Source organism: Myripristis murdjan, chromosome 17, assembly GCF_902150065.1.
Source record: "Myripristis murdjan chromosome 17, fMyrMur1.1, whole genome shotgun sequence".
NCBI classification, from domain to species: domain Eukaryota; kingdom Metazoa; phylum Chordata; class Actinopteri; order Holocentriformes; family Holocentridae; genus Myripristis; species Myripristis murdjan.
Genome location: NC_043996.1, coordinates 14828372 through 14852833, shown reverse-complemented (window position 1 = coordinate 14852833; position 24462 = coordinate 14828372). Strand labels below are relative to the sequence as shown.

The 24462-nt window shown below is 41.2% G+C and overlaps 2 protein-coding genes, 1 long non-coding RNA gene and 1 other non-coding gene across 4 annotated transcripts in view; 2 read left to right on the top strand and 2 right to left on the bottom strand.

Moving 5' to 3' along the window:
- LOC115374731 (uncharacterized) overlaps positions 1-24462 on the bottom strand; it is a 108429-nt gene that overhangs the window by 19677 nt on the left and 64290 nt on the right. The window lies entirely within an intron of this gene.
- LOC115374722 (anoctamin-8-like) lies at positions 1562-19903 on the top strand. Its single transcript, XM_030073793.1, has 18 exons — positions 1562-1796; positions 6241-6351; positions 7591-7723; positions 8365-8503; positions 8728-8824; positions 9763-9879; positions 10166-10293; positions 11050-11211; positions 12568-12720; positions 13200-13326; positions 13674-13729; positions 13817-13891; positions 14084-14581; positions 16425-16601; positions 16772-16963; positions 17114-17245; positions 17596-17706; positions 18427-19903. The coding sequence occupies exons 1-18, from the start codon at positions 1619-1621 to the stop codon at positions 19111-19113; spliced, it is 3273 nt and encodes a 1090-aa protein (XP_029929653.1). The 5' UTR covers positions 1562-1618; the 3' UTR covers positions 19114-19903.
- On the top strand, positions 11769-11841 carry trnak-cuu (transfer RNA lysine (anticodon CUU)). Its single transcript has one exon. It is a non-coding gene; the product is annotated as a tRNA-Lys (tRNA).
- LOC115374730 (DET1- and DDB1-associated protein 1-like) lies at positions 20391-23770 on the bottom strand. The gene is made up of 5 exons (XM_030073809.1): positions 23425-23770; positions 22993-23073; positions 22753-22804; positions 22456-22517; positions 20391-22018 (listed from the first exon to the last, which is right to left on the bottom strand). The coding sequence occupies exons 1-5, from the start codon at positions 23431-23433 to the stop codon at positions 21908-21910; spliced, it is 315 nt and encodes a 104-aa protein (XP_029929669.1). The 5' UTR covers positions 23434-23770; the 3' UTR covers positions 20391-21907.

Genomic DNA, 24462 nt, shown 5'->3' with positions numbered 1-24462 from the left:
GAATGCCAAGAGTGTGCAAAGCAGTAATCAGAGCAAAGGGTGGCTATTTTGAAGAAACTAGAATATAAAACATGTTTTCAGTTATTTCACCTTTTTTTGTTAAGTACATAACTCCACATGTGTTCATTCATAGTTTTGATTCCTTCAGTGAGAATCTACAATGTAAATAGTCATGAAAATAAAGAAAACGCATTGAATGAGAAGGTGTGTCCAAACTTTTGGCCTGTACTGTACATACATACATACATACATAAATTTGTACGTACATACAATTCCCACAATTCCCTGAGATCCTAAATTAAATTTTCCCCTAAATAAGCAGTTCCTTTGTAGCTATAATAGAAAGGTAGAAGTAGCATTAGTAGCAATGTCTGGTACTGGACAGTTTGTTTGCCTTCTACTGCTGCCATCTAGTGTCTATAATAGTGTATTACCATGAAGAAACTGGGTCCCAAGAAATATCACCGAAGAGACTGCTTACCCTGTTGGCTACTGTGCATATTCACACCCTACAACCACACCTTTAGATAAAGGGAATGGCACAATGGCAAAATATGATGCACTGTTATTATAAATGGACTTGGTCAGCCCATGTGATGACATTCTGCATGCTGGAGAACCTGTGACAGTCAGACAGACATGCCTTTGGGTCACAGCCCAAACAGAATCACTGGTGTTAATGATTAAACACACACACACACACAGACACACACACACACACACACACACACACACACACACACACACACACACACACACACACACACACACACACACACACACACTCTTGCATGTTGTATCCTACATCTACAATAATTCAGCTGTTGACTTGTGCATGTACAGCCTGTGGACAGCCCCCTGGTTCAACTATTAAGCCATAAACACAAGGAAAGCGCCGGGTTTATCTGATATGGGCAAATGAGCAGGAAATAACTCTAATGCATTCTAGATCCCTGTGGAGAAGGCAAAGAGGTTGCATTTATCAGCCAACAATCTGAAAGCCACTGTCGAAGTGTGAAAAAAATCTCCCACATTCCGATGGCCAGAATATATGTGTGAAAACATGCAAAAGGCAAAAGGTAGACTAAGGGCTACTTGTACATAATGACGCTAGAAATGTATTTTCGGTGGCCAAAATATATTTCGAATCAGTGTCACCATGTGCAAATACACATTTTGACCTATTTCAGCAGGCATGTAGGAGAAGATATTGTGAAGTAGCCCGCACTGATCATGCGTTTTGCAGTGAGAGAGAGGTGCTGCTGGCACTGTGACAGTACATTTCTCCTGATCGATAGCCTATAATCGTATGGGATCCACCGTGCATCTATGCAGACATGACAGACGCCTTTGTTTATAGACCTGTAGCCTGCGCGGTGTCCCCCTAAAACTCTGTCGTCACTACCCAGTCACGACTGGTGCGCGTGTAGATGCCATGATCATGTTTCTCCTCCTCTTCCTCCTCCTCCTCTTCCTCCTCCATCATCAGGTATACAGCACTTTGGTTTTCCCAGCGCATCTACATGCAAAACCCATGCGATAAAATAAATCCCCCCTTGCAGTGCGGTCTTCCCGTGCCTCCACCGCCAGTTCCGCTCTGGAGTATTTCTGCGGCACCATGCAGGCGGCGGGTACCGGAGCAGCTGATACCGACGCTACTGTAAACAGTAGCAGCAGCACCCCCGACGTCGACGACGGCGACAGGGCAGCGGAGAGGATGGAGAGGACGGTGCCAACCGAGGAGGACAGGACCAGCAGCCCGCAGCAAATATCTTCACCTCCGTCTGGTGTGCTCGGTGAGTGTCTCGGACAATAAAAGGTAAAATAGCTGTATTGTCTTATTTGCCTGGATTGCCTGCGGACATCATAAAAGGCTTGTTCTCTGTGTCCGCTCGCCAAAAAATGATGGGAACAGAGGAGACCGTGCATGTGCTGTGGTAATGGTGCAGTCACGGATGCTTGAGACTTTACTCGCACGATCCCATTGACACACAGAAGACGGTGAGGTCAATCGGGTGCCTTTCATAGCATTTCGGCTTTTATTTGGGCATGTCTCTGTCTTTTCCCGCTGCATAGTGCGCATTCCGACCCACAGAGGCCCGGGAAGTACCGAGGCTTTGTGGTTACAGGTGCACAGAGTCATGCAGCGGTGAAGATGCATGCTCCCGCTGGGCTCCTCCACTTCTTCTCACAGGAACCTGCAGGCTGATGTGATGGGAAACGGATAGGTTATCAGGTTAGTTTATAAGCTGCAGGCTTTTGTCCCAAGATGATGGGATGATGATGATGATTAGGCTACCCTACTTAACACTACTGCATTTCTCACTTCAGCAGGCCCTATTTGTTGCTTTATTGATCCAAGTGGAGCCTGGCCAGTAGACTCAATATGTCACTGAAATTTATTTGAATCTTAAGAGGCAACCAGGTTTTTTGCTTCTTGAGATCCTGCCAATGCAAACCCCAAGGAAATCTTGAGCACATTCTTAGTAGGTGTATGATATACAGAAACTTTAATGATTTTATTGTTGAAGTTAACCAGATCATCTCAGAAACACTGTTCTCCTACTAAGTCCACTCTTTATTCAACTGGCCAATAGGGTATCTCTGTTTGTGAAGGCTAGTCCAACATCCCTATTGAAACTAAATGGGGTTTAGAAGCCCAAAATAAAGTCTGTGCCACCCACAGCCAACTATATACTATGTTTTGTTCTGTGAGATGAAATACAAGTTTTCATCCTTCAGTTACTTTTTGGTTGTTGTCAGCAAATTGCAAATGGTAAAAGAAGAGTAAAACTGTCAGCTATAACTATCTGGTGGTTTGTCTGATAAAAATTTTACATGAACCACTTTAACAACTGTTCACTGCAACAGTATGAAAAAAAGTCTAAATGACCATATTGCCATAGCTGAGCTACTTTAAATATATGGTACTTTGTGGTAGGGTTAGTTTAGTCATTTAGTCACATTAGCACTGTCAATGAATTAACTGGTGATTTTGCTGATGATCACCATCAGTTATCAGGCCATCACATCTTTTTTACCATAACTTCCTTCTGCTTTTATGAATTCTGTTACAACCTCACAGACAAAAAGAGCTGACTGCTGTTTCATTGTGGTGAAAGATTGTACTGTGAAGAGTCTACAGTTGGTCAAAAAAATGGCAATTCTCGTGGAGACTTGCAGTGACTTATAGCGGGTAGTAGGCCACTGTTGCACCAGAGCAAGGGGTTCGATTTCCTTGTCCTCCCTTTTTGTTCTCACTGTTCACTTTGGTCTCTGTCCCCCTGTTTTGCCTCATGCTCCAAAGCGAGGTCTTATGATACACGCTATCTGAATTACGTATCTGTGAATGTGACTGCCTGTGTTTAGCCCTGTGATGGACTGGCAGCCTGTCCAGGGTGTCTCACTGCTTTTCATCCATTGTATGCTGGGCTCGGCTCCAGCCTCAAATCTCTGAGAAGCATTAAACAGGTAGAGAAAATGAGTGAATGTTCTAAAAATGAATATTTTAATTGTTAATGAAGATCTGCACACAGTCCTGGTTACTTCCTCTGACACTGGTTGGCCTGGATGAACCTAGTGTACCCCTGAGAAATAAAGAGAGCTTAAAGTGCTCAAAATTGGATTACACAATGAAAAAACAAAACTAAACCCTCCCCACAATGATGGCTACCCGTCGAAGGCCCATAAGACTAATTTGTCTGAACAGATGATATGGATGGTGCACACAGAGACTGGCTTTCACTTGCAAAACATAATGAACAATTGCTTATACTGAAGGGATGAGGGAGATATATATGCAATATGGGCTTTATCCTGGGCAATATTGGTTATTTTAAGTGTATGGTTCTGCAGTCCACTGCAGTTTGACATTAAATCATCTTGCTGTATATTTAAAGGGATGATAATGATATTCCTGAATTGCTCTGAATAGCTGAATTTCTGCTGCCAGGTCCAGCCTCTTGCCTGGAGCCATTTGCCTCTAAATGTTCCAAGAATGTCTTGGGGAAAGCTCAGCACATCTAACCACCAATGTCAGTGACATTAATGAATGGAGAGGATCAGTAGCTCAGATGAGCTCTAATGATCTGAGTGGAATGATTTCACGTAGCATTGCCCTCATCGCAAACTGGATGTTTGTGGGTGAATAAAATCCTGCTTACAGGTAATGATAACCTCATCAGACTAAACAAGGTCACAGGCGAACATCAGCTGAAGTCACTTCAGTCCATTATGCCTACCTACCAGACGCACTAAGAATTTCTGCCACCTCCCTCCAGGCAGCTTTTCCCTTGTCAGTGTCCCTGTATATCAGGAGAGAGAGATCATACAAAAGTGAAAACACTGACACCATAATAATTAAACTGTCGTCAAAGATAGGTTACAGCTGACTGGTGCACATAGAAAGGAAAAGAATGGAAAGGAAGCAAGAAAAAAGAAATTGGCTCTCACCTCTGGAACGCCGCATCCATTTGAATAAAACTGACATTAGTTTAGCTTTTCCCCTCACACCTTTCCTTTGTGTGCTCACACCACGCTGCAAGCTATCCCAGCATGCCCTGTGCAACTATCAGCCTGCATCTCATAGAAAATGAATGGAGGCAGAACAGGTTGCATGGCGAATTCAGTGGATGATCATCTGTTCTGATTCCTTACCATTTAGACAGGACAAAGAATAACGCAGTTAGTCGTTTAGCTTGAATTGCACTGTTAGGTCAGAAGCCATGCGTACTAACACATATATACTGACACCACACACACACACACACACACACACACACACACACGCACAGAGTTCAATTAACAAAATTGCCCAGTGATTTACAGCTCTCATTATATTTTGCCTAGCTCAACGACCCCCTCCCTATCAGCAGTGCTGCTTTCCTGTAGGTATGATCACAACAGAACATGCCCCAATTTGCTGGTCACTGATTATGTTTATCTGATACACTACTAGTACATAATAGATATCGCTCAAGTGGTCATTCCAGATACTGATATGTGGGACACACACACACACACATATATATATATATAATGCCTGAAGGGAATAAAAGAGAGATGACAGCGATGATGGTTCTGAATGCAGGGGATTTGGCTTTGTGTAGGAATTAGGTAATGGGATAGTGTAGTTGTGCTGCAGAATGTGAGAGCCCTATCATAGAGGGATTGAGACAGCAGTAGAGTACAGTTCACTGCACAATATAGCGATCGGTCAGTCACTGTGGCTATTGTGTTTGCGTGCAACAGAGAGAGTGTGACTTAAGAGCAAGGACCAGTGAGCGAGAGAGGAAGAGAAGGCAGCGAAAACAATGACTTAAGACCTTTGTAGTTGTGTTGTGACAGCAGTGTACAGCAGAGGTGTGGGTACTCACTGGCCTCACCATTTGATTTGAGTACAATTGACCTGTCAACAATAAATAACAATAAATCTGAACTCCCTTTTATTTGTAAAGTGCTTTCAACAGTCAGACTATAACAGCCTATAATATAAAAAGCTGCATCTTGCCAATACCAGTACCGTTAGTAGGAGATAATTTTGTACGATTATGTTCTGTCGCTGCATGGATGCAGAATCTTCCATGTCCACATTATGATGAATCTTAGAGTCAAGAAATTTCCACTCCTCTAGTGTACAAGTGGGACATGCTTGCCGTGAAAAGCAAGGCCTCTTGCTTCGCCTACAGTTTGTGGTTTTTAACAGTCACATTTGAAAAGCTAAAGCAGAATAAACCTAACCGCAATTTGTGAGTGGTTGGCCTTTTTACAAATCATCTGTCAAAATGTTTGAAACCAGGCATGCAGTTGCTCTGTACTGTAAAACAGTGTTGTGTATATGAGCAATGCTGCACAGTCAACCTTCACAGCAGTCGAACAGTTATTTTGGACACATTTCTGTTCATGTATGTCCCTTTCTGTTTCTTATGTGCAAGTCTCCCTGAGTAAAAGGATAAAAAAGGAAGATCATGGTGGTGAAACGGATCAGTCTGGGGCCTAATAGTGTCAGTGATGAGTGACAGGGTGACAGTCACAGCAGTTTGGCATAGTTTTACCACACTAAGCCGTCATCTGTGTCCTTGATCACCCTGATGAGAAAATATCACCATCTGTCTATCCCTCTCTCTCACACTCCACCAGCTCTAGCTCTCACTCATTCTCTGTAATCAGTTTAAACTTTATTAACCCATATATCATCTCCTCTTCTCCTCCTGTTGCCCCTTGTGTAATCCTTCCCTCTAGATAAATTGTTTGGGAAACGCCTTCTGCAGGCCAGACACTACATTATGTCTCGTAAGTCCTGGCTGAAGATGGTGCCCACCGACAACTGTGATATCCTGATGACATTCCCAGGTACGGTAAGGCCCGTCCTTCCCTCCCTGTTCGTTGACCGATACATCACCATTGAGAGAACAGAGCGTCCACATTGGACGTCTTTGGCAGTCAGCCAACCACTCAGACATCGGTGTGTGGGACTGAAAATGGTCTCCAGGGACAATTACATCTCATCCATTTACAGTGCCTGTGTACCTACAGACAGGCCCCGACCGTTGAATCCTTTAAGAATAATGCACTTGTTGGCAGAAATATGGGTGGATGAGTGTCAACAAACAAAGTTGAGAGTGTGACTCAGAAACATTCAGACTGGCAACTTTTCTACATGTGTACAGTATGCTGAAAACATACTGTACATTTTACTCCATACACACAAAACAATTATTCATATTTTTCTATTAGTAAAAAACTAAAAAATACTGCAACACTGACCAAGTATTTATTTAATGAATAAAATATGTATGTGAATGTGTCCAACATGTACACAGTATACTGTATATGTTATTGTCTTATCTGACATTAAATGTTTCTAACTAATTTATTAAGATACCCTCAAATTATTAATCTAGTGTTTAAAGAATGGGCTCCATTATGGCAAAATGGAGTTCTTCTCTTTCCCTCCCAGCTTGAGTCAGAATGGAACCGGTCAAGGTTAAATTCCCTTATTCAAATGGAAGAAATGTTTTTATGAAATACATCCACAGGGATTTAATTGGAGTGACCTTTCTGTGTCACCCCTCCCACCCCCGCTTCTTCGTGGCCCTTCAGTCAGCCTTTGAAGGCTGGCCTTGTTCCAGGCCCTTTATGCAGTGCTGAGCTGCATGAAGGGCCATGTACATGTTCCTGCATGTATGCCTGCACAGGGTCTAAGAATGAAAGGAAATGCAGACAAAGAAGAGTTTATGTCAGGTGTGGTGCATTGTGTTTCATGTGAACAAAAGCAAATAGCCCTCTAATATGCAGTCTATAGAGGCGACATGTTTCAAACTAAACCCAGGTAGCATCTAGAGCTTTAATTAGTTTGATAATTTCACTTGTGTAGACTGCATATAGACAACTTTTAGTCAATTTTAAGCAAATTAACGATCACTCTTTTGCATTCAAATGGTTTCCCAATTTAGTTTTTATTTATTTTTTGTCCTTTTGAGAGCCTCTTTTAATGCATACGTGAGTCATTAGTCATCAGTATGTTATTTGGACTTAGTAATAAATCTATACTTCACAAGCAATATGAATCCGGTTTCTCTCCCGCTCTAGATACGATAGATGATCACACGTTGCTATGGCTCCTGAATCAGATCCGTGTTGGAATCCCACAAGTCACCATTCAGGTTCGACAGCATAAACACACACAGGGGCACGCCTTCTTCATCACCACGACTTTTGAGAAGTAAGAGTCTGATAACTCCTGTAACTGTGTGTGTGTGTGTATGTGTGTATATGTGTGTTGATCTTTGTGTGTATTTCTGCAGACATCGGCAAAACAGTAGCTGAGTATATTTGATTTGCTTTTTTTATCCTGTTAGAGATGGGACAAATTTTAGTCTATAGGAGAGCTCCACAAGAAAAGTGCACCTCAGCAAATCCGGTCTTTAGAAACCATATCAACTTATATTTCCTAGGTCTGGCGTGTGTGTGTGTGTGTGTGTGTGTGTGTGTGTGTGTGTGTGTGTGTGTGTGTGTGTGTGAGAGAGAGAGAGAGAGAAATGGGAGATAACATTCTTTTCGTTTTTTCACTCTTAATTATTTATTGCAGCTGTGAGATTGACTGTATTTCATAGTCAGTGTGAAACGGAGCAAAATTCTTCTGTAATTCTCTAATAAATTCTCTAACATCAAAACTCATGCTTTATATGCTTTACAGAAGTTGTTCTATAATGGCTGTTCTGTGAGTGAAAGACAGTTTGGATTGTGTGGCATGCACTTAGTCTATAAATCCATTTGCCCTGTAACCTCCACAGCGTTTTAATGCTACATCAGACCTACATTTTCATAGTGCTGCTCATATCCCCGCTCTCCCCTCACTGTCAGCTTACTGCAGGGAGCAGAACAGATGGGCATGCACAAAGCTGTCAAACCACAGTTTGGTGGTGGGACGCGTCGGTTTTCCTGTGAGGAGGACAACATCTATGAGAACATAGAGAGCGAGCTCTGCTTTTTCACCTCACAGGTTAGAGCAGTTAAAAAAAAAAAAAAAAAAAAAAAACAGAATCTGTGTCATTGTGAATATTTGGGGACTATTTGTGGCCATGGTTATCATTTTGGGGAAGTTACATGCATTGTGATTGAATCCTTACAGTACTTTTTAATCAGTTATATTTTAGAAAATTAAAAAAGAAAACACCTGTCTTTATACTATCTTAATTTTTCATCCCTAATTTTCTAATTGTTCAGGAGCGTCAGAGCATCATCAAGTACTGGCTGGACAACTTGCGAGCCAAGCAGGGGGAGGTGCTTCACAACATTCACTTCCTGGAGGGACAGCCAATCAGTATGCAGTTTGTTTTTTGCTTTTTTTGCTTTGCTGTACCGTATCTGTTTTTTAATGTGAAATGTGTCTTCTGCAACCCATGAAGGCATTCAACTGAATAACTCAGACTGAGTGTAATAAATAGAGGAGAGATTTTGCTCCATTAGGCACTTAGTCTAGTCTAGCACTTGCACCGCTGCACAGTGCTTTCACCCAACCTCTGAAAGTGAGCATATCCTTTTGAAGTGTCTAAGATAAAGAGACACATTCAAATATAGTGCATGAATGATACACCTGCAACATGTTTCACAAAGGATGCACACATTCTTTGTGCCAGTCAGGAAAGATGCCCAAAATGACATGTGCGTGAAGATGCAACAATATGCATCATCCCTCCCAGATTCCTCAAAATTTCCCCTATGGCATGAAAGTTATGGCCTGTCAACGTTTACATTTTTGACCTTTAATTATAGTTTCCCCATCTGGCTAATCAGTGTAATGTTTTCAAAAGCCAGAGCACAGAGCCAGAATGCCTCAGCTGTGAGCATCGCACTAGTGGCGCCTGATGTGTTACATTAGAGTTTAAAATTTTGACCTTTAATCATGGTGCCCTAATTAATGTAATTTGTGAGGACAGCTTGATGTGTGTAATCAATTGGACTTACAGCGCAGGAGTTGAGGCTTTTCAAAGTTTGAAATTTTGACCTTTAATTATGAAGTTCCAATTTGGCCAATCAGTCTAATTTTTTTGAGATGGTAGAACACAGTGCCAAAATGCATTGTTTTGTTCAAATTGTACTTTTGATGAGAAATTACTTTTGAATTTAGGTCTTTAATTAAAGCTTTGTCTATTGTTTAAACACAGAAACCCCATGTGAGCACAAAATCAAAATCAGGCCAGTGGTGTGTGAGACATAATGTTGGATACTAGATAAGTGCCCCCTTCTCTCTGTTTCTAGTACCAGAGCTGGTGGCCAGAGGAGTGATCCATCAGATGTTTCCTCTCCATGAGCAGAGGATCCTCAGTCAGCTGATGACATCTTGGGTCCAGGCTGTCTGTGAGAGGCAGCCTCTGGGTAAGCACAGCTAAAATCAGAATTCAGGACAATTTGATGCCGCAAATCCAAAGTAAACGTGATTATTTATGCAATGCCGTGTCAACTGAAACTTTAAAATAATAAGGAAATTCTCTGTGTCATAGGCCCACAGTATCAATTGTACAAGGCAGTATGATGCTTTTAGATGAAGAGCTGTCTGTTTTCAATTTTTAGATCAATGAAAATATGTGAAACAGGCTTTTATGATTCTTCTTGTCATGGCGTATTTAAAACTACATGCAGTTTAACACTGTTTGTATTTTAGATGATATCTGCGACTACTTTGGAGTCAAGATCGCCATGTATTTTGCCTGGCTGGGTTTCTACACCAACTCCATGCTTTATCCTGCTGTCATTGGCTTTCTCCTTTGGATACTAGCAGAGGCTGACCAGGTACTTGAAACCTGTATTAAGTAGATAATGAGACGAGACAGCTCTCTCCTCCAAAACGTTTGTATTGTTACCATGGAGCCTCCTCCATGTCACAACATGGGTGTATAGATGCTGTTATGCAATGTTTTCTTACCCTCTATTCTGCAGATATTCTTTGTAGTGTTAAACCAGATGTGTCAGGATTTCACCGAGATTTCAAGGTCCTTTTGTTGTCTGTCATGGTACATTTGTTACCATTTCCCTTCCCTTCTTTCATTGTCATGCCACTTGTTCCCCTTGTACATTTGAATAAAATGGTAACCATAGAAGAAACAAAGAAAAAAAAAACAAGTCGCATTAGAGTGCATTACAGTTGTGGAAATCACAACTGTAATGCAATTTGTGTTGCAATGTGCAACACAAATTGTGGGCATCCATGATGATCCATGCTGTAATGTCCTTGAATAACACACTAGAGCCCGATGTGTATGCCCAAGGATATGGCAAGGAAAATCCTTGGCATATCCTTTTGTGATTAATTATTTTTAGATGCAGCTAAATGTGTCATAATTTTTTATTATGCTGTTTTTTCTTGGTTAATTTTTATAGTAAATGGCATTTCTCATAATTAGCTGCCAAACATAATCATAAATAAAAGACATAAATAAGCATAATAAAACCATTAACAATGGCACGAATTATAAAACACTTGAAACTGTGGATTCCATAATAATTACTTCAAGTGAGTGTCTCTCATTGTTCCATCCTCCCACACAGACCAGTCAGGATATCTGCTGTGTGGTGTTTGCCCTCTTCAATGTTGTGTGGGCAACGCTGTTTCTGGAGCGCTGGAAAAGACGGGAGGCGGAGCTGGCCTACAAGTGGGGCACCCTGGACACCCCCGCTGAGTCTTTGGAGGAGCCCAGGCCACAGTTCAGGGTGAGTAACGCTGTCAAAGCTTGGGCATGTGGGACGTAACAACTCAATTATCACGCTTGTAGTGATGTGGCATGTGCACGGTATTGTTACAATGTTGAGTCAAAACTGTTAAGGTTTTTTTTTTCCTACCTCATGCACTCAACCTGCACTATTTTTTTCTCACCTCTGGCTGTCCCTCTGGCAAGTTTTATAATCCAGCATTGACATATATGGTTTAGTTTGATCCTTCTTCTTCTGCACCCCTGTCCCTTTTCCTCTGTATTCCATTTCCACTCTTCTACAGATGAAGTGTAGAGGACAATTACTATGAGAAACACTTGTAAAACACTTGGAGAGAGTGGATTGGCATGTTTAAAATAATTAGTAATGTGATCACTAGTCTTGGAGAGATCGCTGGATGACTTCCAAGAGGAGGTGGAAGTGTTTCTTCATGGCCCTTGTGTCTTTGTGCAGTTTCCACCCGCTGTGGTTTTGAATGACTAGAAGAAGTGGGGAGGGGGAGGGTAGCTGGTGTCCCATTTATTTTTCAGAGGGAGCCCTTTGAGGAGCATGTGCAAGCCCGGCTAGCTCAGTCGGTAGAGCATGAGACTCTTAATCTCAGGGTCGTGGGTTCGAGCCCCACGTTGGGCGAGTGTGTTTTGACAGAAGCTCTGGGGTCGACTGAGCAATTAAAGACAATAATGTGAGAAAAATAGCTGTACATGGCATGGATTTAATGCAAGTCTTCCAACTCACTTAATGTCAGAGAGCTTTTTTCAGCCTCAATTTTAAAAACAATTAACTCATAATATATATTTTTATCATGTTCACATTATGTTCATCATATTCCTCCATAGTTCATAATTCATAAAACAGAATAAACTTTCCGCTGTGTGTAAAATTTTTATCAAGGAAAAAATGCCATAAAATTCAACATTTTAGGGGAATTTTACATTTGACACAGAGTGGGACTTTTTTTTTTATTTTTATTTTATTTATTTTTTTTTGGTTTAATGCATATATTTATTGAATTAGCACATTTCATGGACTTCTGAATAGGAAGCTGCAAAAACACAAGTTTTGATTTTGGGAGAAGTGTTACCTCAAAATGAGATGGTGTACTTGTTTTCTCCGCACTAAATAATTCACAGGTAATGTCTGCTGTTGCCCACAAACACCTGGCACACAAGATCCAAAAGATAGAAAATCTGTTTTTGTCTGTTGTGATCATTTATTGCTCACTTGTAGCATATTTTTCCACAAGTTTTTGCAGTCCACAATCCACTTTACAGTCAGGTTTTTAGAAACGCAATCACAAAATAAGATCTCACTTGTTATTCTGTCTCTCACTGTGCCCTGCCTCCTTCTTCCTGGCAGGGAGTGAAGCGATGCAGTCCCATAACGGGCTGTGAGGAGTTCTACTACCCTCCCTGGAAGAGGGCTATGTTCAGATGGTTGGTCAGCCTGCCCATCTGTCTCCTCTGTCTCTGTTTTGTCTTCCTGGCTATGCTCCTCTGTCTGGAACTGCAGGTTTGAACACGATACAGCATACAGTTTGATTAAAAAGAAGCCTAGTCCTTGTAGTCAGGGGGTGACGTGAGGGCAACAAATGAGGATGGCATCTCTCTTGTGAACATGATAGATAAAACCACCCCTTGTTAAATATAAATTTTTCGGGGAAAACTAATGACAAAACAACTATTTGTGTGACTGACATCCATTTTAATTCATTTGAATAAATATCTCCTTGGCAATAGTGGTAAGAATGACACAGCAACATCTCAGAAAATGATTTGCTTGTCAAGCGTTGAGGTCCATAATCCGGTATTACTAGTCTAATGATTTGTGAAATGTATTGTATTTTAAAATCAGGTTCAACACCTATTTCTGAGCACAAGTGTCAGCTCTGATTAGTGCAGTAGACGTACAAAGATCGCTCTGGAATGTAAGACAGCGTATGTAATTAAATATGATTTCTTAATGCCTCATGCTTTTACATCTGCTCACAGGAAGTGGTGATGGAGATCCAGGAGCTACCTGGCATTACAAGATTTATTCCTAAGATAGTTTTGGCCATTACTGTGACCATATGTGATGAAGTGTACAAGAAGATTGCCTACTGGCTCAATGACATGGGTAAGAGTCACAAAACAAACTCACTTGTGACAGTAAAAATGTTATTGGACTGCTTGATGCAGAAAATACCATCTCACAACTTAATTAAAATGTAATGTGGTTGTCTATACCTGAAATTTAGTTAAAGCATGTTAATATGAAGGAAGGTTTATATTGATAGTGAGTGTAATGTAATGCTGAAGAAAGCTTTTAGCTATGAAGTTCCTTTTCTTTGTCATTTTTGCTTACATTCTCTAGCATGGAGCAAGGTAAAGGAGAATTTGCAAAGAGAGGAAAAAAGTAAAAATTTTTTGACCATCATCATTCCACTCAGTAATGCTTCTGTGATACTTGGTTTCTCCTTGCAGAGAACTACAGACTTCAGAGTGCCTATGAGAATAATCTCATCATCAAGATGGTTTTTGTAAGTCAGGCTTTTCTTCTGTTTGGTATTGAATAGAGATGATTCATCTTGATCGGTGAGTGTTTGACTCTCCTCTTTCTTTTATAGTTTGAATTCATCAATTCTTACCTTAGCCTTTTCTACATTGGATTCTACCTCAAGGACATGGAGCGACTAAAGGAGGTAACAAGAAATGTCTAAAATATCACAAACAAGAGCCTATTCTGTTTAGTCTGAGGCAGATCTTGTCTTTTGGTGTTTCAAACTCTGTGAGATGCTGCAAAAAAATTTGGAGATGTGCATGAGTTCCGCCTCATGACCCTCTTTACTTTTAGCGCAGTAACAGAGGCGTTCTCTTTTCTCCACTCTTCACAGATGCTAGCCACTCTACTGATCTTCCGCCAGTTCCTGCAAAACATCAAAGAGGTCCTCCAGCCTTATCTGTATGAGCAAAACAAGCTGGGTGTCTTCACCCCCAGGGTGCTGTGGGAACTGCTCCAAGCCATCGTGCTCAAATATGGCCGCCTAGCTCTAGGAAAGGCTCAAGCCTCAATGACAGCCTATTCTCTCTTGGGGCCCAAGGGTCTCCCTGTCAGTCACCCTGCTAATGGCAACCCAGAGCCAAAGAAGAGAGGGGATCTGAAGGCTGGATTTAGGCTGACCGAGGAAGAGTGGGACATGAATGACAGTACACTGCGGCAACGGAAAGTCAGCTTCACTGAGAAGGTCGACTACCAGGATGTCACCACAGACACACAGGCAGTGGATGACAGCTTCCTTGAGGACAGTCCCACGCTGGTAGAGGAGGGGATGGACCCATCCAGTATTTTCGACAGCTGTGACGATGACAGCGATTGTGAAACACTGGCTCAAGTATGTGATCCGCCTGTTTGTTGACTGTGATTTGTCATTCTGCTTTGTTCCTTTGTTTCTCCTGTGTTCCTGTGCAGAACAGTGGCATTTTGTACATTGCAAAAATATCCACCTCAGCAAGTAAATGAATCTAGAATGGAGTCTTACAAGCTTTGTTTTTTTTTCCTTTCTTTCTTTCTTTCTTAAAGCAAGAAAAAAAAATCATTAAACCAACTGATACTACCTTGATATTCGCAGAATAATCTGCCTTATTACAAGATGCTGTTATTTGTTCCGAGAAAGTTCTACAAACAGGTGAAATTGCACTTTAAACTTAAAAAATAATTTAATACTAGGTTAAATGACATGAGCAGTCTGTCAGTTCAGTCCTCACAGCCCATACAACATTTAACACCAACATAACTTGAAATCTGTTGGGCAGATTGCCATGAAATGTGGTGAGCACATTCATGCTCCCCAGATGATGAACCCTGTCAGTGTTGATGACTTCATGACTTCACCTCTAGAGTCAACATCCAGAGCCAGAATGTCAAATTTGTACGCAGGGTATCAGGAAATGTAATTTGTGAAATGCCATGATGTTTGGCTTCCCAAAAGACAATTCCTCTTGATTGTGGTGACTGTATGGCCTCAGGCCAATCTTTTGACATGAACATGACATATTTCTAAATGCAATGGACGGTTTGCCAAGTAATTTACTGAACATAGTCTTGCCAGGAACATGTCTATGGATATTCTCATTTATCCAGGTCATCGTTCTCTTTGGGCAAATTGAATCGTAGGCAACTGGACTTGTATTTGTCTTAGCAAGACGTTTCGCGTGTTAATGTCAGTCGTTAGGTTCTGGTTTCACTTGACCATTGCGGTCTGGGGAAGCGACAGTCGTCAGAGTCAAGTGTGACCCCGGTGAACGACGATCGTTGAGAGCCGTCTGAGGTTAATTTGTTGAACCTCCTGGGTACCGATGAAAGGGCAACATTATAAATCGGAGATGATAGGTGGTGCCGCAGACCCCCTCCCCTGTTGAGGGATAGTTTTTCCACTTTCACATATATGGCCTCTTTCACTCCTCTCTCAAACCATCTATCCTCCCTGTCCAAAATCTTAACATTGCTATCTTCAAAGGAGTGTGCCTTTTCCTTTAGATGTGAATAGACAGCTGAGACTGGACCTGAGGAGTTCGCCCTTCTGTGTTGGGCCATGCGCTTGTTCATTGGTTGTTTTGTTTCACCAATGTATAAATCCTTACATTTCTCACTGCATTGGATGGCATATATTAGGTTGCTCTTCTGATTCTGTGGTGTCCTGTCTTTTGGGTGAACCAGTTTCTGCCTGAGAGTGTTTCTGGGTTTGAAACAAACAGGGATTTAATGTTTGTTAAAAATCCTCCTGAGTTTCTCTGAAACCCCAGACACATACGGAATCACAATGTTTTTGCCTTTGTCTTTCATTTTCTCAGCATCATCAGTGTTGTTGTTCTTTCTGGAGTGTGTTTTGCCAAAAGCCCAACTCGGATAGCCACAAGTTTTCAGGGCTCCCCTTAGGTGTTCATGTCTTGCCAGGAAAATAACGTTATCAATTTTGATGTCAGCATCACATTCATCTTGTGCCATCATTATCATTAGGCCAAATTGTCAAATTTGATATCTCACATTCATGATACCCAAAGAAAGAACCATTCCAGTTTTGGTAACGTCATGCCTTTCTAGCACCACTTCTGAGGTTAAAATGTACAAACATTACAAACCTTACATTTCCCTGGCATGCCTGCAGAGGGCTGGCACTAGTTTGCAGTGTTAATAAGAGTTTGAAATGATCCTAAACTTAATGTCAATTCTTTCAGGAGACCAAGGAGAATACCACTGTGTCCCCTCCGAATGAATATGACTCTGTGTGTCAGAGAAGAAAGAGTGCAGGTGAGGGGAAAGAGGACAAGAGGTCATGGATGGATCCACCAGAGGAACCCAAGACTGTCACTCTGACCCAGGCAGAGATTGAGAGTTGCATGCAGACATATGAGGTATGACTCTTGTCTTGCAAATTATGTAGAACAGCAGGTCAGATAAAGGCATATATCTTTGTCAAATAAAATTAATTTTCACCCAAAATCTATCTAATACATCCACTTCCCCAACAAACAACATGTCCATGAAAACACAGATATTGTTGTGTGACCTTTGACACTGATAGGACACACTTCAGGACTACCAGGAGATGTTCATCCAATTTGGCTACGTGGTGCTTTTCTCCTCTGCGTTCCCTCTGGCGGCCATGTGTGCTCTTATCAACAATATCATCGAAATCCGCAGCGATGCCCTGAAGCTCTGCACTGGCCTGCAGAGGCCCTTTGGACAGAGGGTAGAGAGCATTGGACAGTGGCAGGTCAGTGTGCTTTTAGTTTTTCAACCCTGGGGAAATGGTCAGCGCTGTAGAAAGGCCTAATAGAAGCTATACTGTTCATATACTCGATTTAAAGTTTCATCAAGATAGTAGATCTCATTCTCTCTCTCTTTCTCACTCTCTCAACAACAGACTGCGATGGAAGCCATGGGCCTGATAGCCATCATAGTTAACTGTTACCTGATTGGTCAGTGTGGCCAGCTGCAGCGGCTTTTCCCCTGGTTAAGTCCTGAGATGACTATCATCTCCATCGTCTTGCTGGAGGTATGCTCTGCTGTCCAGGTATGAAGACTAAATGTAAGATTATTCCCATACTTGTCTTTGCCTTGACAGACTTCACACTTGCCTTCACACTTTATTAATGTACAGGACACTGGCCTTAATGAATTACAAATGAAGTCCTACATATGTGCATGGCCTGCTATTATCTGTTGTATGGCGTGTCACACCCACAAAATCAGGGTTTTGAGCAAGGTTTTATGTGTGTTAGGTTCATTGATGAACACAAAACCTCAGAGGAGTTTTTGGTATGTGTGTGTGATGTTTGGTATAAAATGAGAATGGGCAACAGAATGTGTCTGAGCCTGTCCCTTTGTGGTCTTGGTGGTTTACAGCACTTTGCAATCCTCCTAAAGTACATCATCCATGTTGCCATTCCTGATATCCCTGGCTGGGTAGCAGAGGAGATGGCCAAGCTAGAGTACCGACGAAGGGAAGCTTTCAAGGTATAGTTATATCATAGCTTGAAAGACCTTCGGCAAACAGCATGCTTGAAGGCTTGCTGCTGGCTGATACTTTGTGCATTTTCTTTCATTAAGTCTGTGTGTCTATTTGTGTCCTTTGGTCTCTTTGTATCCAATGTGAAAAACTGTATTCTTGTATAAGTAAGGCCAGTGCAGCCTTATTTTGACTGTGCAGTGTGTTATGGCCCATCAGGAGATCGCAGTGTGTGTCTAATGATGTTTGTCTGTACAGTGTTGTATCACTGGCACTTTCCCTTGATGCTGATAACTGTCATGATGATACAAAAGCACAGCTATGATGGCCTGACTGTGAAAGTCAGCATATTGCCTATACCCTCCCATGTAAACAGGACCCGAACAGCTTGTTTGTGTCATCTAACTGCTAGATAGGGTGATAAATTTTGCAACAGCAAAAATGCAAAATCCACGAGGGAGGGCACACGGGTTGGTTATTTTGTGTAAACACTTTTGATTTGACAAGCTTAAGTTTGATCTTTGAATCCCTAGCACTTTCTGAAACACAAACATCTCTCTGATTCTCACTTAAATTGTAAGTTACACTCACATTTCTCTGCTCTCATACACATTCACTCTCTTCCTTATATTCTTTTCTTCTCTCTCTGGTGCACTATTTCTCTCTCAACCTGTCTATTTCTTTTTCACCCTCCTTTTCTAAATACACCTTGCTGTATCCTCTATTAGAAGCACGAGAGGCAAGCACAGCAGCACTTCCAGCAGCAGCTGAGGCGCCGTCGCGAAGAGGAGGAGCTTCAGCGTCAGGCTGAGCTGCAGGCCGAAGCTCGCCAGGAGAGCGAGTACCACAAGGCGGATACCCAGCACCAGCACCACCATGACAAAACACCGGGTGCCAAGCCAGGGGACAAACCCAAAAGACCCAGCTCTCTGCTGGGCAACAACAATGTGATGAAGCTAAAGCAGATCATCCCCCTCCAGGGGAAATTCTCTTCGGGCACATCGCGCTCTCCCGCTCAGTCCCCAACAGGAGGCGAGGCGAAACTTCCTGGATTTCTTAATTTTAAGTTCCTGAAGTCGCCTGAAGTGAAAAAGGAGCCGGCAGTGGCGGTTGGAGCGACCCCAGGGTCAACAGTGACTTCCTCTGCTGCCCCCGGTGGCCAGGAGAGGTCACAGTCCCCCAACAGGACATTCAGTCCTGGGAAGCTGTTCAGTTTCAGCAAGTCAGAGGGGACTGTGGTTTGTGCAAATGGAACACAGCCATCCAGACAGAGCGATCCTTCCTCGCAGGCGTCCAACACCCAGCCCAACAGAGCTGACCTGAACACAACCCCCGAGGAATTACCCTCCAGCGAGTTGGACAAGGGAGAAACAAGACAATCACCTGATTTAGATAACTCTGGCTCTAAGAGTTAATGAATCATCAACCATGCCAATGTAATATTACGGAGGAGTGCAATGTACAAACGCTCAGGCAACATTCTGAGACAGTGATGCACCTGTACTGTAGGACAAACCATGTTAGTCGCAAGGACCACATGTAAGGTCAGCGAGTGCTAGACTTTCACTCTTGATGCAAACTACTTCGCACAAAGCATTAGGCTATACTGTATCTATTATCACTTGATTATATAGCTTCCATGTAAAATATGTACAGTAAGTGTAACTCCCTGAATGAGGTCTGAGCAACCTTTACTGAAGGTTGAAGTACTGCATGACTTATGGCTCGCACCTGGTTTACAACAGCATCTTGGCACGAAAAAAAAGATGATCATATGTGGAGGATGTTTTTGTGAAACCAGGCTCTGATCATCAAAGAGCCCTTTTTATCCAAGGATCTGAATAGCAGTTTACCCATTCCAGGTTTGTTTCTCATTTTGATGCCTGTCTCGGATGCATGTCGAATCATCTGCATGCATTACTTGTCCATGTCTTTTCAGTTGTCAAGCACTTTCAGAGCCATTGTGTTCTCTTCTGCAATAGCTCAGATTATATTCACTGTGACTGTGAAAAATTATATTCTATTTTTCTTAACTTTGATTTTCTATGAATTATTTTATTACATAAATTAGTGAATGTACCTCAATGATGCAAATAAATCTCACTTGAATAAACATCCATCATTAAACAATGTAAATATTGGTCCATTTTTGTTAATGGCAAATCAAAATCAATTGATCATAAAAACACATTGCTAACACACATCTGCTGCTGGACCTCTTTGTAAATGTGAGAGATGCAGGTAAAGTCAGTTTAAAAGGTAAACAAAGTCCCTAAAATCCCTTAAAAAACAAATGAAGTCCCTCAGATAGCATAATGATCGAAGGTATTTGGAACAAGACACTTCTGTGTAGAAAATCCTTTAAATTAGAGTTTCCCCTGAGTTTTTAACTCAATTTCCCAATACACGGGATATGAGGTAACCATTCTATTGCTTTTTGGGGTTAACCACTATAGGTGTTTATAAATTTATAATGCTTTAGAGTAATTTGAAACTGAAAATGTCCTGGTCAGCCTTTGACCAGTGGTCCGTGACAAGTGTGCATAATTGAGCTGCCATACTAAAACCTTCCTCAAAATGTGGCCAAAATAATTTGATCATAGACTATATATTCAAAAGATTTTTTCCAGAAGTGTAAGTCCTACAAATAGAGCAAAATGCAGAGAAACCAACTAACTCAGGCAAGACAATATCAGAGCCAATCCTTGTTTTATTTCCTGATAATGGGTTGGAACAAGCAAACTATACATACTGTACAAATATACAAACTTGTGGAAAATTATTTTGAATAGAATTCAACACAGACTTAGAATAAAGTTCAACTTTACAAGTAGCAGCAGAAAGACAGACTCCATGTGTTTTGGCCCAGCTGTCAAGCTTGTGACTGCAAATCCAAATTTACCCAACTAAACAATATGTCTCATATGATGGAACAATTTAAATGAGAATGGCACATTTATAACAAGGGTCGACAGCAGTTGTGATAAGTAAGTGTTAGTACAGTTGAAGGACTTACTTCCAGAACTACAGTCTTCATCAGTCTATGCCACACAATGTTTTATGTGCCAAGCTTGCACTTGAAATGGTACAAACACTGCTCATAAACTGGTGCTCAATGTACTGAGTGCCAAGTTTATAATATTGCTACAAAATCTGCAGGCCATCTTTTACAAAAAAGAGTTTGCATCTTCTGGTATAACTATAGACCTTAATATGTCCTTAACTGAAGAACACATGATATCCACTCAACTCAGCAGTGGTACATTTCTGCAACTGTTACCACAATGTAAACCAAGGGAACGGTCTAAAACATGGTGAGAAACACTCACTTCTATTTAAGGCAATAAACCATTATTCATCAGGAGAACAGAACAAAAGAATATTTCTTTCAGAACTCGTGTTTTTTAACAAAACATTGTCAATAACAATAACCTGAATGCCTAATTTAGTCTAAGCAGCGAACATGGTACATTTATTTTCAGTTACTGTAATGACTGTAATCACATGCTGGGTGAGCTAAGAGGGATCTTTAAGGGCTACCCTGTAATGCATGTCACTACATATTTCAAAACTAAAAAAAATCCTACTGGAGTAGGGTCCACAAAGATGGCATGCAACTTAATCACATACACAGGCTTAAATTAAACATGCACATCTGAAAGCTTATGTGATTGACTACATCAGCAAATCCCGTAACAGCAAAATAAGAGCACTGAAAATATTCCCTACATCACAAAATATGTTTGAGCACGAATGAATGAAAACCAGAGGGGTCAAGAGTGAAGGGACAGCTGTATCTTATTTTGAAAACTGCACAAAACAGAATATGAAGCAAAGGTATGATTTGGGGCTTGTCGTAGGAGAGAACTGAGTAAAGCAGCAAAGCATTAAGTCTATTAAAAATAAATGTGATGGTTACACCAAAAAAGTTGATATTCCTGATAAATCGTGGAAACACAAAAATCCTGGTTCAGTAGGAAACTGGAATTCAAATGCCCACATTAACACACAAACAGATAAACCTGTGTGTTTCTGGACTTTGTGTTGAGTGATGTGGCAGTGGTCTATCCTGACATCTATCTTTCCTGATGTGCTTCAGTACCAAGGCTTGGGTTTGCAAACATGTATCCTGCATCTGTGTTTGAGAAAATGAGTGCATCAGCACACGTGCATGTTTGTGTGTCGGTCTCTGCTGGACAACACAGCGCTCTAAGATTCCTCGCTCCGCCGCGGACTGTGTATAGACTTTTTGGCAATTTTCCGTGGAGGCGCAGTGTTTTCCCCCTCCACTTGTTCCTGCTCTCGCTTCTTAGCTGCATTCTGATGACGTGAAAAACAAAGAGATTGACAACAACATGAAGGCCATCCTCTACATGCTCAAAAACAATACAACTGGCCTCATGCACAAACATTTTACTTTTACTCAAATAGGAAAGGCACATTTATTTGTCTAGACTCTTTCAAACACAAAGCACTTCAATTCAAGACAGCCACCGAGACCAGATTTGACTACAAAAAGCATCTCTTCTCCCCAACATTCACTCAACTGCACAAAACGGCACATTCAGGAAATACATGCTATGTTATAGATCTATCCATTTACTCTCCACTAGTACTACTTTTTAATGACTCAACACACCTTATTAAAAAATGAATTAATGCAAGAATCCATATATATTTGAGGTTGTAAAGAGCTACAGCTTAATGTCCTATGCAGACAGAATTTTACAAAAATCAGAATATTTTTATCCATTTACCTTTTTGTCCCATTGCTGATGAAGATAGCGCAACAAGATGTTTGTCTTTTCTGTGACTATAACTGAGGAGGAAAACAAATACAGACTGATCAAGAATTTGCTCTTAATGACTTGCCTGGTTAAATAAAGGTCAAATTACCAATTGCCATAGTCTGGATAGTAAAACTGGTAAAGTCTAAATGGCTTGAGTGAAAGACTGTGCTGAGCTAATAACAAAACACTTTCTCCCCTGCAAGGTACATCAAAAATATCACAATGATTTTCTCTGCTCTCTTAAAATCCCCAAAGTCTACTCACTCTGTTCTGATGGATAGTCCCGGGTTGGAAGATACACAGATGGTCTGCGGTTCTACAATAAGATTGAAACCATCATGTACATATCAATACATTAAGAATTACATATTTATTTTAAAACTAATAAGTACTACAAAATCCACTTATGTGAAGAATTACTTGAAACATGAAACATGTACCAGCAAACAGGACTCCATCCCAGCCAAAAGGCCCAAAACATTATAAAGACATAAGATTACTTACTGATGCTTTACACACAGAGTCTGCATGGAATCTGCTGAAGTTGTTTTTGTTGTAAACAGGTAGTCCTTTGAGGAAATCTGCCTGTAAACAAAACAGACAAATGTGAGCCAAAATGCAGACAGGCACCGTTAGATCGACTTCTAACATGTGGCCAAGGTATGGAGGCAAGTTTAACAGAAGTAAATAAAGTGTGATGTAAATTATCACCTATATTTCATTAGACATGGTTAAGATGGTGTGCAAGCGAGCTCGCACGCCCACACTGAACTCCATGTAACTAAGTACGTAACGTTAAACACAGGTAACATTAATTTAAGAGTTTGCTGGCGTTAGAAGAAGACCATACGGAACAACTACTGTATCTAACGTCTATTGTTTAATCCAAAACCCAAGCATACATGATGTACAGTCAACACATAACTGTGAGCATACCTTCTCCATGTTTCTGTGCGAGTCTCGGGCTGTTCGTTCTCGGTAAGTACCGTGAGACTGCAACCGAGTAGTTGCTGCTGCGAGCTAGCTAGCTAGCTACTAAGCCTCGGTGTCGTAGCCAAGAAACCGCTTGTTTTGTTAGTTTCTTGTGATTGCTACAATACATAAACTACGTGAGAATGTATTGTGATCGCGTGATCCAAATTCACTAAATTTAAAACATTGACGATTGGGAAATGATCTACACGACCGAATATTGAAGGTCCTTCGAGCTAATTAGCTAGCTAGTAGTTCTCCCTAGTCCATCTTTGTTTTTCATCTGCGGGGGGCGGTGCCCGGCCGGAGATCCAGATATCTGATTGGTTAAAGACTGGAAAACGTTTGGAGATATAGGCAAAGACGTGCGCTCATTGGCTAGTGAGTGATTATGTAACAGACCAATCCCCCCATTACAAGGAGGGGCTTGTCTTGAAAACAAAGTAGAAACGTGCGTGTGTATTCGTGATGTCCTCCACTGTTGCCCTCATGAGTTTACAGACATGAACAGTGTTGGGGAGATTAAGTTACTTTAGAATAAATACACTTATTCATCTTTCCAGTTAATTCTCAAAGGAAAAACTCTAACATGGCTGCAATATCATAAGGAGAAATGTGGTTTTATAAACTAATTAATTGAAGTTTCAGAAAATAAAAGTTCAAAACGGTGTACAAAAATGATCATATCTACGTAATATCTCATGACATGAATTTAAATGTTGTATTTTCAATGCCCACATTCAGACAGCTGCCCAACAGAAACAAGTCAGCAAACTTAAGGATGTGGAAAATATCAAAATTGTATTACTGTTTATCTTTTCTGTTTGCTTTACTTTTACTTGGCATGATTTTTTGGTTTTAATAAATAGATTAAAATCCAAAACCTATGACTGGTGCAAAGTTTGTCATTTTTGTAAGAACAGAGGGTTCATTTCAACCAAAAACACCTGAATGTGTGAGAACTATTTCTGACTTAACCTCCTGTCTTAGGGAGGAGTAACT